Source organism: Pelecanus crispus, chromosome 11 (assembly GCF_030463565.1).
Source record: "Pelecanus crispus isolate bPelCri1 chromosome 11, bPelCri1.pri, whole genome shotgun sequence".
NCBI classification, from domain to species: Eukaryota; Metazoa; Chordata; class Aves; order Pelecaniformes; family Pelecanidae; genus Pelecanus; species Pelecanus crispus.
The window spans coordinates 18,160,456-18,174,129 of NC_134653.1; the positions used below are offsets into that span (position 1 = coordinate 18,160,456).

The following is a 13,674-nucleotide window of genomic DNA, read 5'->3' on the forward strand; positions in this document are numbered from 1 at the left end:
GTATACAAAACTAAGTAGACCCAAGAACCTGCTACTACCTGTTGGAAAAGCATGCAGTGAATACCTTTTTTGCTCCAGGTAGCTTACAGTCTGAGACAAAAATCCTGACAGGTTGATGAAACAAATGGGTAGGAGTGGAGGGAGAGGGAGCATCAGATAAAATTGCTGTCTGCTTGTGTACTGACTAGCTCTGTGTATGATTTTATGAGCAGTTGTTAGCAGTAATTGTAATAACCTGTAAGCATGTTGTTTGTTAGTGCATAAGTCAATGTCTTGCTTTCAGTCAATTAGTCTAGTGTTTTTTCAGTCTGTTCTGGACCCCAAACAGATTGCTTTTCTCTTGCTGTTCTTCTTTGAGACTTTCTTATTTATGCTATGCATACAGCCTATTAACCTGCAGTAATTCACTTTTGATATGAAGGGTAAACTTACAATGCAGTCATTAAAACCCCAGGTTAGGTGAGGAGTGACATAATCCCTGTGGAAGTTATTAACTGCAATGTCCCTTGTCAGCAAAAAGACGATTGCTTCATTTTAACCTAAAAAAAAAGTACTTTCTCCTGTTAAGCCTTAGGATGCAAACGTTAACCTTGGGGATACAGACAACATATGTAGCCAGTGTTGATGCTTCTTTTCCTCTGCCCGTTTGTTCCATTAAGGCAGACTGAATTTCTCTTCTCTCTCAGTTGTTCTGGATGCTGGAATGTTTGCCCAAAGGGTGCAACCCCTAACACTCACCACCTCTTTGGTCACCTTCCAGAGCATCTCCTTGAACTCCCATGCCTGCCATGACAGAGGAGTCAGGGTGTAGCAGTGTTGCATGGGTGATTGTGTCAGTGAGGTTTCAAGGAAGAACCTCCATCCCTAAGTCAAGGTGAATGAGATGTTTTTTCTTTTAGTTCCAGAAAATTGATTTTGTTGCACCTCCTGGCAATCCATTCCCTACTTGCTGTTCCTTTAGTTAGTTTTTCTGCTGACTTCCAGTGCAAAGGTTGTGTTTTCTCTTTTGAAACAATAGTACTGATTAAGGGCAGGTCTATACAAAGTTCCGTCCTTGCTTTTCACTTAAGCAAAGCTCCGTTTTTTTAATGCAGTTTTGCCTAAGCATAGATAAGAATTCCAGAACTGGGTCCAGGGAGCTAAGTTTGCCCTGATGTTGTAACTCAATGCTGCCAAAAACTTCAAACAGCACAGACTGAACTAACAGGAAGTTTGATGTATGGGAGTGGACTCGCAGAAAGTACAGCAGTTCTTTAATGTGGTATTTCAGACTTTTGGGATCTCCCTGCTAGAGAGGTGATAGCAACTGTGTTACCAGAGGAGCTCTACATGTACACACATACACACAAGGTTTCAAAGTTGCAAACTTTTTTTCAAAGACTGAAATAACCACGTAGTAGAAGAGCTATGCATTGTTGATGAAATTAGACATCACTGTTTCATGCTGTGGAAAAGTGGCCTGGATGCATCACTTATTACTTTGTGCACTTGAGGCACCTAATTTAGGTCTGTGATTGCCCTAACTCTGTGTATAGTCTCTGAAGAGGGAGTGAGAGGCATTTCCAGAGGATCTTTCAGATCTGTGAATTTGTGTTTTAGTGTGGGCTTGACAAGAAGACTGTGAGCTTTAGAGTTTGAATGCTGTGACATTATTTCATTGACAAGCATCATGGCCTTAGCCCTGCTGAGTGGCTTCAGCATCTTCCATTGTCTTTTACTATAACTTCTTTTAACTTCAATGCTAATGAGAGACTTGCTCAGAGAACTGCTGCTTAGTACCACATCAGCTTTTCACCCAACTCTCATCAGGCCCTTGGCTGTGTGGGCATTGCCTTTCACACATCTCAAATTTTAATAACTAGTGGTATGCAGTGCCTCATGGTGTTCGCAATTACGCTGTTTTGATTTTGAGTTATTGCCTCATGTGTTCTCTCTTTCTCTTTTCATGCTGTGTGAGCAGAAGCAAACTAACAGCTTTAAGCAGTACCTAAGCTAGGTCATGTAATGTTCTGTGCGTGGAGAGCACAGTGAGCTACCTGGAGTGCAACACAATTTGGCCAGCTGCTAGACCTGATCCTCATGTTGCTGTAAGCTCTCAGATTTACTGTATGGCTCAGGGCTGTGGTTTCCTCCTCCAAAGCTTCTGCTGACCCTGATGCCAAAGCTTGAAAGACTTGGTTGTTGAGCAGCTGAAATGGGCATTAGGGAGGGATAAAACACCCAGAACAGCACCTCCGCATCTGCTTCCCCAAACCAGAGCCAGCAAGTTGTAGAGACTTGCAGCATGGCAGGTGCCAGCCCCTAAGACCAGCAGCTTGACAGTTTGAAATCCAGGCTAAAGTTGTAAAACGGGAGGTTCAAAAGGACAAGTTCATCCTGCCCTTTGCTTTCCAAATCTTGCTCATGTCTTGTCTTTATCTGAGTTGGTGCTAAGGGCCAGGTCTCACGTGTCTGGCACCTTGAGTCTGCTGTGCAGCCTGATAAAGCTGTATCAACAACTTTGGGAGAGCACATCGTTTGACTGTTGATTCCACATGGATATGACTTGTCTGTGGGCGAGGCATTTGTCCTGGGGCCTCATCTATATGCATTTATAGAAATTAACCTATAGCTGCATGGCTGTATCTTCATGAGGCAGAAGGGAGAAGGTGACATCCTGGCCCTAGCTGAGTCCCATTAGAGTTTGTAATTGATTTTAGTGACAACAGGAGTTCCTGCTGTCATTGGTATTTGTAACTAAAAAATCCTAACCTTTAAAAGGAGAAAGGACTACAATGATGTCTACCAGAGTTGGCACAAAGATGAAGGCATAGCTTGGGGAGGAATAAACCATTATAGTTTTTAATTCTTCCTAAAATTTGATAGCTCACTTTTAAATTGTGGCCATTGCTAATTGTTCCAGAAAAGAGCAGCTTAAAAGAACTATCAAGCTAATGTGCTTAGCCATTAGTATTGTGCATGATGGGCAGAAAGGGTGGAAGTTATTGTCCAATCCTTTCTCTTCTGTGTTTTAAGATATCCCTTTACCTATCCAGAAGGGGGGCAAGGCGAAGTGAGATACATCTTCAAGCTTCCTGAAATACAGTCACCAGAATTGTACATGTTCAGTGGCAAACCTCTTAATTAGCTCCCTCTATCCCCAGCCTTTTTGCTGCCTGGGATCTTCCTATTGTGCTTCTCCGTTTCCTATACTGAATTCTGTAGCCATCTGAAATGAGCATGCACAACGAGGAGGGAAGATGTGCAGGAAACAAATTCAAACTTGTGTTAATCTGGATTCCACAGGGAATACTACACTAATGCATTGGGATTCATGACAGCGGGGAGAGGAGAGAGTTTGAGGATAATGCTGCCTAATTCAGGAGCATGATTCAGTGAATCACATCAGACATGAGGCTTGCCTGTGTGTTAGCATCAAGGCCTTTGCTAGAGTGAGAATAGTGCTTCCTTTGCTGCCACTGATGTGGTCAGTGGAGTTGAAGGGGAGAAGTCATATACATACAGAATTTGCAGTCTGTCTCCAGAGGTAGTGGAGGATGCAGCATGTTTCTCCAAGGGACTTGGGTGTTGTCTCGTAGTGATAATGACTGAGCAGGTCTTTGCATTGGAAAGTACCTTGCATGTGAGGAGATGAGATTGTGGAGTACATAGAAAGTCTTCTTGCAGTTTCTGTTTTCCTGCTGTGGCTGGAAGCAGTCTAGAAGACTCATTGCAACTTAAAAGACTCCCTTAGATCATCTGACAGCAAAAGCTATTTCTTTGTTGTTGGAAATGAGAACAGAATACACTGTAAGCAAGAAGAGAGATTGGATTTGGTCATATTTCTGTATGACAGTTAAAGATTCATTGTTTTGCTGCACGCAGCTCCAGTCTTCTCTAAAATGTGCTTATTCTTGTTTCTGCTCAGTATTTTACAACACGTTTTTGTTCTGCTGTGAATTTCCTTCCCATAACTGTCTGGCTTCATCTCGGTAATATTGTCTGAAACAAAGCAGTAGCTCTGGGTTTCTTTTTAATATTTTTTGAAAAAATGGTGCAATGTTCAATCCTAGCTATAGTACAAATTGGTCTTTTCCAGTGTCTTAAGGTAGCAGAAATCATGATTTGTCTACCAAAACAAGTAAGAAAAAGGATAATTGACAAAAAATAATAACTACAAATGGGAGGTTATGGACATGCCCTCCCTTCCTGCTCTTTCTGGTCATGGCAGTATGGATGAAGAGGATATCAGTGATGTAAGAAACCCTGCTTTCTTACAGCGGGGTGTGGGGGAGACACAGTCATGAAAATAGTTATGGTTAAATGATTCTGGGTTTTGAAGCCTGTCAGCATAAATCAAAATATACCTGGGGCTGCTGTAGCTGCTGTTGGCTGACTGTAGGTACCTTTCCTCCCTGGTATAATGCCTTTACCATGACATGCGAGATTATTACAGTGCTCTGAGTCTGCAGAGCTTTAGAGAAGTATTTTCAGATTATTGAAGGCTGGACTGCCTCTTCACCATTCTGTGCAGTGCATGGGGAGGGAGTTTCCTCTTCTCCCCACCAAGAGACAGGTCAGTGTTCAGAGATGATGTATCAGCTATCCTGGGAGAGACTTTCTGTACTGCTGTGTTTGCATAGAAGCTTTGCAGCTACTGGAATGTTGTTGGAAGTGTGAGAGAGGAACCAGCCCTGAGGTGAAACCAGTACAATTCTCATGCCTACCCTCTCTCTTTGTGGCACATTAAAAGCAGCACCAAAGTAGCATAAAGATAAATAGTGTCAAAATCACCAAAATTATTTCAATAAGAGTGGGGTTATGCAACTGCCTGTGGAGGGTCACTCTGCATTACAGGTCTAATAGGGCTCATCTCAATATTATAACAACTGACTCAATGCAGTTCTCTCCTACATGCATAGGAAAGTTCTTTTCTTCCTATTTTTCCTGTGCATTGCATAGGAAGGCAGTGTCAGGAGTTCTCCACAGGCACATTTTAGCTAGACTGGAAAAAGCAGGGGCTGTCGTTCTGCAGCCGTCTATGTGTATTTTCTTACCCATGAGGAAAAGGATTTTTTAGGAGAACGAAGACTTTTCAAGCTTCATTTTCTGTTGCTTTGCGAAGTCATATTAAGGTTGGCTGCTAGAAAACAGAGTCTGACAGATCACAGTAACAATTTTCCACAGGCCTTGATTCCCTGATAGGTGTGGCCAGATCCCTGCTCTGGTGAGGAGGGAGGCCAACCATGCAGCAGCATGCCTGGGATCACAGCTGATCCACAGCTGACACCATGGTACTTCTTGAAGGTCCTTGGATTTCCCAACTTGTGTCCTCCGTGTCCCAGCTGGGGCTGGATGATTATAATGAAGGTTTCTATGGAAATGTAGGCTGGAGCTGGTTTGACCACACTTGTCACTTCTCTTTTCCTTCTTCTTGAAAGCTCATAGACTTGAGGATTGTTGAAGGAACAGCTTGAACCCCAGAAGGCTGGGGTCTTGCTGCATTCCCATTTTACAGGGCTTGTCTGTGCTCACTGTATTGTGCCAGTGTTGCATGCCAGAGCTGGCAGCAAACACTGGAAACAGAGAAGATCTTTTTCCTTAAATTAATGCTTTCTTGCTTTTCCTCTGATATTTTCCACAGCAACCAAGTGTAATATCACAAGTGGAGGCTGGTGAATGATGAATTGCAGGGCAAAATGAACAAATCCATTGAGAGATGTCAAAGCTCTTGGTTTGGTGTAGTTGTGTTGACTGAAACCAGGTGAAAAGTGAAATCTTCAGTTCTGCTTTTAGGCAACTACCTCATGAGGCACAGGAAATAGAGGAAGGAGAAAACACAAAAGGTTGCTTAAGCAGAAAGGCAGATTTCAGAGGGTTTTTAATATTATTCAAATTAATTTAATTTTCTGGTTGTTGTTTTTGAACATTTGTAGAATGATATGAAGTGCCTATCATTTGCCAAGCAGCGCAAAGAAGTCTCTCGGGTGATTACACAATTAAACAGCATTGTATGTACCTCATAATCCAGAATGGACACTTCTTCATGCAGTGTTAGTCCATTTTCTATCCATAATAAAAGTCCTGATGAGAGCATGTTGAAATTTAATTTCTTTTTTTCTTTTTTGAAAAGGTCTGTCCACATGAGATGAGGACAGATTAATGACTGCTGATAATCAAAGTACAGTCTTTAAAAATAGTGAAGGTACTTTGATTTACACCATCTGAGCCTATGTCTCAAAAGTGACTGTTGGGTTTTTGTGGTGGTTTGTTTTGGGTTTTTTTTTTTTAATTCCTTCCAGTCTTAGAATGAATCCTGCCCAATCTGAACTCTGCTTCCGTATTTCCAGAATGCTCAACTGTGGCATAGCTATGAACATCAGTTCTTCCCAAACCAGAACTTGACAAACATGACTTAAAAGCTGTGTTTGTTCCTGGACTATGGCCTTGCTCACCGAGCATGCAGTCATAGCAAATTCTCATGAGTGACACATCTCTAAGCTTGCACTTGTACAACTTGCTTGCTTGGCTACCCAGAAAATGTATGAGAAACAAAATAAGGTGCTGAGACTGGGAAATGCTACACTTCTGTAAAGCTGTGACCTAAATGCCAGAGTCTCTGCCTATCCATGAGTATGTGGCACAATAAGACTTACAGATATGTGTCATTTGTGGTGACAGGAGCACAGGAGAAATGTCCTATTTTGGTTACAGGCATTGTCGTGGTTTAGTCCCAGCCAGCAACTAAGCACCACACAGCTGCTCGCTCACTCCCCCTACCCCGATGGGATGGGGGAGAGAATCGGAGGAGTAAGAGTGAGAAACACTCCTGAGTTGAGATAAGAACAGTTTAATAATTGAAATAAAGTAGAATGGTAATGATAATAACAATATAATAATGATAATTATAATAACAACAATATACAAAGCAAGTGATGCACAATGCAATTGCTCACCACCCGCTGACCGATACCCAGACAGTTCCCAAGCAGCGATCACTGCTCCCTGGCCAACCCCCCCCAGTTCATATACTGAGCATGACGTCACATGGTATGGAATAGCCCCTTGGGCAGTTTGGATCAACTGTTCTGGCTGTGCCCCCTCCCAGTTTCTTGTGTACCTGGCAGAGCATGGGAAGCTGAAAAGTCCTTGACTAGCATAAGCAGTACTTAGCAACAACTAAACCATCAGTGTGTTATCAACATTCTTCTCCTACTAAATCCAAACCACAGCACTATGCCTGCTACTGGGAAGAAAATTAACTCTATCCCAGCCGAAACCAGGACAAGCATGTAGAAGTTCATGCAATTCTTTCCCTACCCTTCTGTTTGATTAGTTAATTAGAACATTCCTTTAACAAAGCCCTTTTCTGCTGGATGCTCAGCACAGTCATGGAGAATCAAGGTCTTGAGCTGCTCAGCCTGATCCTGCAGTGCCTTTTACATGCAACTCCTGTTCTTGTCAGTGGGTATGCTGCATGTTGGAGGGTCACTGGGTTGGACCCTGGGAATATTGAGTCTCTCAGGAAGCAATTGCAGGTTTGTGTTCTTGGGATATCACTTAATTGGAGCTAGTGGTACGGTTGTGAGAAAGCAAATTAACGACACTGGATTAATTAGTTTAATCCAATAATGTGCATCCTTATGTGCTCTCTAGCCATAAAAAACTATTTTTTCCTAGTCCTTTACTTTGAGGGATCAAGATAACATACAGGTAAGAGATGTCCTTTGTGCATTTCAGGCAGTGGAGAAGGTGTTTGCGGTGCCAAATGGATTTTACTGGCAAACAGTTGAAACTGATGAAGAATACTTCCCTAATAGCAGCAACATCGAGGCTTGCAGAGATATAGACACTGAGGTAAAAACACCCACCAAACCACTCCTTTCTGTCTTGCAGGATGATGTGGGAAGTTGAGAGATGATTAAGTGACCTGGAATATTTCAGTCCTGAGGTTTGGTACAAATACTGTTCTTGAAGTACTTCTCACTCAGACCTAAACATATCAGCTGAGTATTTTGTGTCATCAGTATTGATGTGCTGATTGCTGTGAGCCACAGAGGATTAAACTGTGAAATGTGAGGGTTGAAGAAATTGCTACTAACCAGGTGCAAATCAGTAACAGTAGACAAAATTTTGATAACCCAAAACCACTTGACTGCAAGCCAATATACAACAGAACTTTTTTTTTAAACTTGCACTCAGAGATATTAAAAAAAATTTCTGAAGCTTCTGGTACTATCTACCTGACCTACAGTAACAGTGTGTGTGTTGGATGAACAAGTAGGAAGTAATTCTACTTAGTTTACCCCAGAAGAAGAGAAGGTTAAGGTAACTCAAACTAGCTGATACTTACCTCTGTTTAGGAGTGCATACCAAAATGTATTGGACCTCCACCCATGTATGATAACTTGTTAACTATGGTAGCTCACCTTTCTTAGCTCTTGAGCAACACAAAACATAGCATGTTTGATCTGACAGAGTTCAGTTTCCTGTTAGCATTGATTCAGGGAGATGCAGATATATCAAGTTCTTCCTGAAGACGCAGCAAGCCTGAGCAGTTGCTGAGAGCATACCAGGCTTGCTCCTGGAAGATGCTTGAAGTCCACAATTAGCAGCTGAAGATACCTGGCACTTGGAGCAGTCAGGAAATGCCTCATGTCTTTGTTACAGTTCCTCAACTTGCCTCAGGGGTGCCGTTAGTGGGTTCATACAGACCTTCTCATAGCAAGGGCAGGATGCTCTGTAAGGTAAGGCAAGCCAGGAGCTGAGACTGACAGCAAGGCAGGCAGGGTTGGTGACCTCACAGGCAGTGTGCAGTCCCACATTACCCAAGCAAGAAGAGCAGAGCAGGTCCAGCAGCTGTAACTAGGGTCAGCCAAGAGGTCACAGTGACAAGGCCAAGCCAGAAAGTCAAGTCAGTGTGTTAGGATAATGGCCAGAATCAGTGACATATGAGCCTGGGCCAAGGCATACCTGCAACAAAGCTCAGATGGAGACCAAAGCCAAGTGCCTGGCTCCTAAGCAAAGGGGAGACAGGCAGTTACTGAGGTTTCTCAATGCTGGACAGCTGCGTTATCAAAGTTGGCCCTGAGCCCAGGCAGCCAAGCCCCAGGGACTCTTGCAGCAGCTACATAAAAATACTTCCTTACAGGCTGCTGTGAATATTGGGTTAATATCAGGAGAGCTTGAGCTAGATGAGCATAAAGAAATAGAGCTTTTATTCCTAATTAGACCACTTTTTTATGATTTGAGTAAATTTATATCTTCATTTATCACGATGGTATAAGCCTCATAATGTGTTTATGGGGGAGTAGCATTTCATTTAAAGTGTCCAATAGTGATGAATTAATTTGGCGTTCACTGCAGCCATAATAAAGCTTGCTGCTGGGGATTGTGTTGTGTTGCTTTACATCCAGGAGAACCATGCACAAATCTGAGGCCAGTACAATCATGCTTGTCTGATCTACAGCTAGACAATTTATTACCCACAGCACCACACAACTTTCTATCATAAAGCACCTGCTTTTCGAAACAATATGTTTCTTCTGATGGGAACACAATAGTAATTTGCTTCCCTTTTGGGTATAGACATTCAGTATGTGTTGGTGTATGTCTTCCTACATGCCAGAGTGGGCTGAATTGGATTAGTCTGGTAAAGGAGATTTCAAAATGTAAATTTGGGACAGTACCAGTGATGTGTCTGCCTTTTGATATTTTTTTTTTTTTAATGTTGGTTTTGGTACTGTTGTAGGTATAAAGAAACAAGGAGTTGGTCTATTATTATTTAACCATCTTTCTGTAGGACATGAAGTTAAACAGCAGGAGTGATATGCTTCAGTCTCTGCCCCAGAGAACTTGCAGTTTTTTACTAATAGATTTATGTGACAAAAGGCACAATTATGTCAGCAGAAATAGATTCAATTGTAATTATCATAGATAGTTATGATTCAATCTGAAGCTAAGAGCTTACTGTGCTGAACTGCATGTAAATATAAAATAACAGGAAGCCTTTTTGTAGCCCTTACACTGTAGATAAAGCATGGGAACTAAAGGTGAGCAGAAGAGATACAGCTGTGTGGTTGTTGAGGGCTTGGAAGCATTTGGCTCATTTCTCCAATGTGCTCTTGCTGTTCAGGTTGCCATGGTATTGCTGTTTGAAAATCTCTTCCAAAGTCCCCTAGCTGCCCATCACATGTTGCAGCTGGTACTCAGTTCTGGTCTGGATATCTGTGGACTCCGCCTGCTCTATCCTCAGCAGGATGTGCTGCTCTCTAGCTCAGGTGAGGTCTAGTTTTCCTTCAGAGATTTCATCATGTGATGATACTGAGGTGAAGGCAAAGATCTGTGAACTAAGGTGAAGAGTGACATGGTGCTGTGGGCATGGGGGAGAGGGTATCAGATTTACATGAGTGCTGCTTTATCAGTTCCTGTGTCTTTCCCAAAAGAAATTATAAAAGATCTTGGGGTGTTTCTTTCCTTCTGTTCCCAGAGTTGAATATCCATGAGTTGAATTTTTAACCCTTGATACATTTTTGTGTCTCAAACAGCTTTAGTTGCTGTTCCTTTGCAGCGATCTTTCCCAGATTGCAGTGCTCTAAGCTCCAGGGTTAGACTTGTGTGAGTGAAATATACTAAATTAGTTCCAACTGATTTTTCCTGAAGGTTTTAGCTGTGGAAGTCCCATTGCCTATGGGACTTCAGAATCATGGGCAAAAGTACTGATCTAGCCATCCTGTAATTGCATTGGCTTATAAGCCATCACCAAAATGTCACATTTGCTAATAGAAGATGGTCTGAGATGGGAGACCAAGAAGATAAGGTAAACAAAAATGATATGGGTCTCTGAACTGAAGTCACTAAATCTTTAACATTAGACACCAATGTTTTCAAATATTGGCATGTACCACCCAAGTCTTTATTTTTTTCCATTTGTGAAATAGAGATAATGAAGCCTGTCTTAAACTGTGTATGGAATATTATTAGTTGCTAATGCAATATAACTCTAGAGCAACAGGCATTACATTAGCTGCAAAGTATAGAGAATGCCGCTGGAGTATAGTATGGCCTGTACTTTCTTTTAAGCCAAGAAGTTCTCCTGGAAGGTTTGTATGTGACACCATCACAAATACAGGCAGTCCATTTCTCTTGGGGAAAGGTACAGGCAGGGTGAGAGTGAGAGAAATGGGTTTCCTTTTCCTCAGGCATAAGGTGAGTGAAGACCAGCTTAAGCAGAGAAAAATTCTCTAGTCTCTCTTCCCCATTTTTACTTTTGAAAACAATAGGAGCAGACTGCCTTAGAAGTGGAATTGCAGTTTTCCCAGTGCTGTGCACGTAATACATTCATACTGATAGCTGGAGAAATGAAGGACTTCAGAAATTAATAAGAAAACTATAAAATCAGCAGTCATTAGGAGATGACAGGCAGCAGATCTGCTTCAGTGCTCTGTACCATGCACCATTATTTAGGAACATTTTGTATGAAGAGACAATTCATTTGAGCTGAGAACTGCTATGCAAGTTTGTAAATTACATTTTTAGCCTTAGCTTGAAAACTTTAAGATTATTATTTTAAATATTTGCAGCCAGTTTCTCCATTATCTACCTGCTCTGGAGACTTATGTTCTGGCTTCTGATTCTTATGCAACAAATGATGTAACTGAATATGTTTTTAAACCTCAGGGAAGAAAATGACGCACCTTCCTTCTTTTACTAACATCTGCAGTAAGAACTGTAGAGGAGCCAAATTTGCTCTTTTTCTGGGGTTACTTACTGAATCCCAACTATGCTGACAGTAGACATGGAGAAAGGTTTGCCAGAGACATAGGGAAGAGTTGTTGCAGGAAATAAGGAAAGCCACAATTCAAGTCCTGGCAGAGAAATAAGGGCGGCTAATTAAATATTAGCCTGGATATGTCATCTTACAAAATAGTACAAAATCTCTATTTGATGCAGAAGGAAAAAATCTAGAAAAGAAGTCTATGAATTTCTAGTTTGTGATCCCCTTCCCAGCTTTCCCATATCTGATTAAAAATATACACTATATCTAGTGTATCAGCTGCTCCATGGTAACTAATCCTTGTACACACTCCTTTCCCCAGCAAATATGAGGCAACCAGCTCCTCTTTCTTTAACAGACTACCTTGAATAATCTCAGATTTACTATTGGGTAAAAATATGAAGCTGGTTGCCAGCATATCACCTACAGGACAGGTAACCAGTAGGTTACTTTGTTGAAGCCTGGCTATGACAGATCTGAAAAGAGCACTTGAGTGGAATGAATGACCTTGGAGTAGGTTGTTCCATGTTTTAGTGACATGTATGTTTGTCTTTCACAGAAAAGCTGCCTTCTCCCTATACTTCAAAGACTGGTAAGGTGCCACCAGTGCTGGCATTAGGTGTGAGAGGGCCTAAAGCACGTAGCACCTTGCAGAATATCATTGGGCCGTCTGACCCGCAGCTGGCAAGTGTGACAGACTGCAGTTCCATCAATGCCAACTACTGCAGGAGCCAAGCAGAGCCTCTTGCCTACCTGCCGCACCTGGACAGCTGTGTGCACAGGGACCTGTGCCTCTGGTTTGGAGGGAGGGCTGCTCATACAGCACTGCATGCTGGTGTCCTGGATCCAGCTTCCCTATGCAACAACAGAGCAAGGTGATGACCCTGGATGTTTTTGAACTATGGTTGTTCTCACAGGCAAAGTGTGACATGGCCAGGCAGGCACGCAGCTAGTGTACTGTGTCTTTACATATCAGTCTTCTGCTAAAGTGAACAAGAGTGCAGGGTGGGAGCAATCTGTCTACTTTTGTATTTCCAAGCCAGGTACTAGAATCTGCAAAAGTCCCTCTCACAGGACTGTCTACTCTGCAGCACATAATAGATGTGTCAAGGTGTCAGGTGTGGGACTCTTGCAGTTGCTTCCCATCACTTGCTCCTGGTAGCTAGGCCTGTAATTCATACGCTTGCATCACCTGCTCTTGGGCCCTCTGTGCCTGAAACATCTGATCAGACTGATTTGAGACCTCTTCCAGCTGTGCCTGGTGCTGGAGAAGGGCTGCAATTGTGTGCCACTGAGTGGCCCTTTGCTAGAAAGCCTGGTCTAGCTTTGCCCTATGTCCCTTCTGTATCAACTAATCAGAGATAAGGGGCTTCAGATAGAAAAGGTTCTTTGGAGGATTATGACAGAAGTGTGTGACAATGAAGGGTGACTTATAAACTTTTAACTCTAGCAAACAGCATGAGAAATGCAATTTAGGAACTGATGGCATAGCAATAGGGTGCCAAAAAGTGCTAGGAACAAGTGACATTCAGGAGTCTGGAATCTCTCTCTCAGATGGGTCTGGATATGGCTGCAGAGGGAACTGGGCTTTTAAGCATCTATTAATCCATCATGCAACCTAGACCGTCTGTGCTCTGCTGTGTAGAGCTACAGGGAGGGGGACTGCAGCTCCCAAAGACTCACTTAAACTGTCTTGGACAGAAATGGTTTTACCTAGTGTTTTTTAAGATTAAAGTTGTTTGGTTTATAACATTGATGTTGGGCTGCCAGAATGCCTGCTATTGGCCTTACTCAGCAGAGCAGAGGTGTGTGAAGGAAAAGGGTGGGGGGCAGGGAGCAGAGCTTCAGCAGCTCTGTGGAAGTTGGCACTGAGCAGCCCTTGCACACCATCTGCACCTGCAGAGAGGCAGAGGGAAGGC

At 42.6% G+C, this 13,674-nt stretch overlaps 1 protein-coding gene across 1 annotated transcript in view; it reads left to right on the forward strand.

Annotated features, from left to right (window-relative positions):
- The window catches only part of DNAAF8 (dynein axonemal assembly factor 8), a 96,795-nt gene that overhangs the window by 40,092 nt on the left and 43,029 nt on the right, over positions 1–13,674 (forward strand). The window contains exons 14-16 of the mRNA XM_075719014.1: positions 7,720–7,836; positions 10,115–10,259; positions 12,315–12,630. Of these exons, the coding sequence (XP_075575129.1) occupies positions 7,720–7,836; positions 10,115–10,259; positions 12,315–12,630 (578 nt within the window). The remainder of the gene's footprint in view (positions 1–7,719; positions 7,837–10,114; positions 10,260–12,314; positions 12,631–13,674) is intronic.